Below are 1,542 nucleotides of genomic sequence, written 5' to 3' on the forward strand. Positions count from 1 at the left end.
CTACGATAATCGTGTGTCGTGTGTCGTGTGTCGTGTGTCGTGTGTCGTGTGTCGTGTGTCGTGTGTCGTGTGTCGTGTGTCGTGTGTCGTGTGTCGTGTGTCGTGTGTCGTGTGTCGTGTGTCGTGTGTCGTGTGTCGTGTGTCGTGTGTCGTGTGTCGTGTGTCGTGTGTCGTGTGTCGTGTGTCGTGTGTCGTGTGTCGTGTGTCGTGTGTCGTGTGTCGTGTTTCGTGTGTCGTGTGTCGTGTGTCGTGTGTCGTGTGTCGTGTGTCGTGTGTCGTGTGTCGTGTGTCGTGTGTCGTGTGTCGTGTGTCGTGTGTCGTGTGTCGTGTGTCGTGTGTCGTGTGTCGTGTGTCGTGTGTCGTGTGTCGCGTGTCGTGTGTCGCGTGTCGTGTGTCGTGTGTCGTGTGTCGCATGACAGCTCACTTGTTTCAGCAGCGAGGCGGAAAGTAGTCGCCAGTACGCCAGAATGACGTGTACGTTTCGGTCACCTGTTATGTAGAAAATGGAAGTGAGATATCAAATTTAAAATCTGAGAATTTGACCCCCCGATAATTGTAATTAAAATTAAACTGGGGTAAATTAATCGGGTCAGGGTCAGGGTCAGGGTCAGGGTCAGGGTCAGGGTCAGGGTCAGGGTCAGGGTCAGGGTCAGGGTCAGGGTCAGGGTCAGGGTCAGGGTCAGGGTCAGGGTCAGGGTCAGGGTCAGGGTCAGGGTCAGGGTCAGGGTCAGGGTCAGGGTCAGGGTCAGGGTCAGGGTCAGGGTCAGGGTCAGGGTCAGGGTCAGGGTCAGGGTCAGGGTCAGGGTCAGGGTCAGGGTCAGGGTCAGGGTCAGGGTCAGGGTCAGGGTCAGGGTCAGGGTCAGGGTCAGGGTCAGGGATAATTGTATTAAATTATATTTTCGGGGGGTCAATTGTCGGGGGGTCAATTGTCGGGGGTCAATTGTCGGGGGGTCTGATTGCTAATCACCCACATGCATCATGACGTAGGGTAAAACTACTTCCCTGGAGAGTTACGGGCAAAGAAACTGTAATGGTCACGTGACGAATTTTATTGTTTAGGGCTCGGGGTAGGGTTATATATAGGGTTATTGTGGTAAGGGTTATGGCATATGATACAATCGCTTTGCGCGTGCCTTTCGTTGTAAAACTTTTGCTCCCGCCATTTCTACGAAATGTTAACAACTACAACTCACCTGTGGTCACGTGATCACATCGGAACTTGGAAGAAGAGGCTGCCCAACTTGCTGTCAACTTCTTTCCTTCCAGATAAGTCACTTTACCTTGTAGTGCACTACCGAAGTAGTTCCGATCATGTCATTCCATTTCCTTGCAAGTCCCCGGATCTCGCCCAACACCCCCTGCAGGGACGGAGCTTCACACGAAACGACGAGTAAACACAAGCTGGAGTCACACTACTTTGCAAGCTACAAGACGGTGCCGACTTCTTTTCCTTCAGATAAGTTTAACACATCCGTATTGCACTGCCGAAGTAGTACTTAACTCTAGGGGTAACCTACTGTTAGATTTCCTCGCTTGTAATCG

The 1,542-nt window shown here is 52.1% G+C and overlaps 1 protein-coding gene across 1 annotated transcript; it reads right to left on the bottom strand.

Moving 5' to 3' along the window:
* On the bottom strand, positions 1 to 414 carry LOC134821673 (uncharacterized). Its single transcript, XM_063832377.1, has one exon. It carries the CDS (start codon positions 412 to 414, stop codon positions 1 to 3), a length of 414 nt encoding a protein of 137 aa, XP_063688447.1.
* Between the last annotated feature and the right edge of the window lie 1,128 nt (positions 415 to 1,542).

The sequence above is a fragment of the Bolinopsis microptera genome, chromosome 10 (assembly GCF_026151205.1).
Source record: "Bolinopsis microptera isolate Bmic1 chromosome 10, MBARI_Bmic_1.0, whole genome shotgun sequence".
Classification (NCBI taxonomy): Eukaryota; Metazoa; Ctenophora; class Tentaculata; order Lobata; family Bolinopsidae; genus Bolinopsis; species Bolinopsis microptera.

Bases quoted from the DNA above. Each gene is read 5' to 3' on its own strand.
- LOC134821673 (XM_063832377.1), bottom strand. From the start codon at position 414: ATGCGACACACGACACACGACACACGACACGCGACACACGACACGCGA.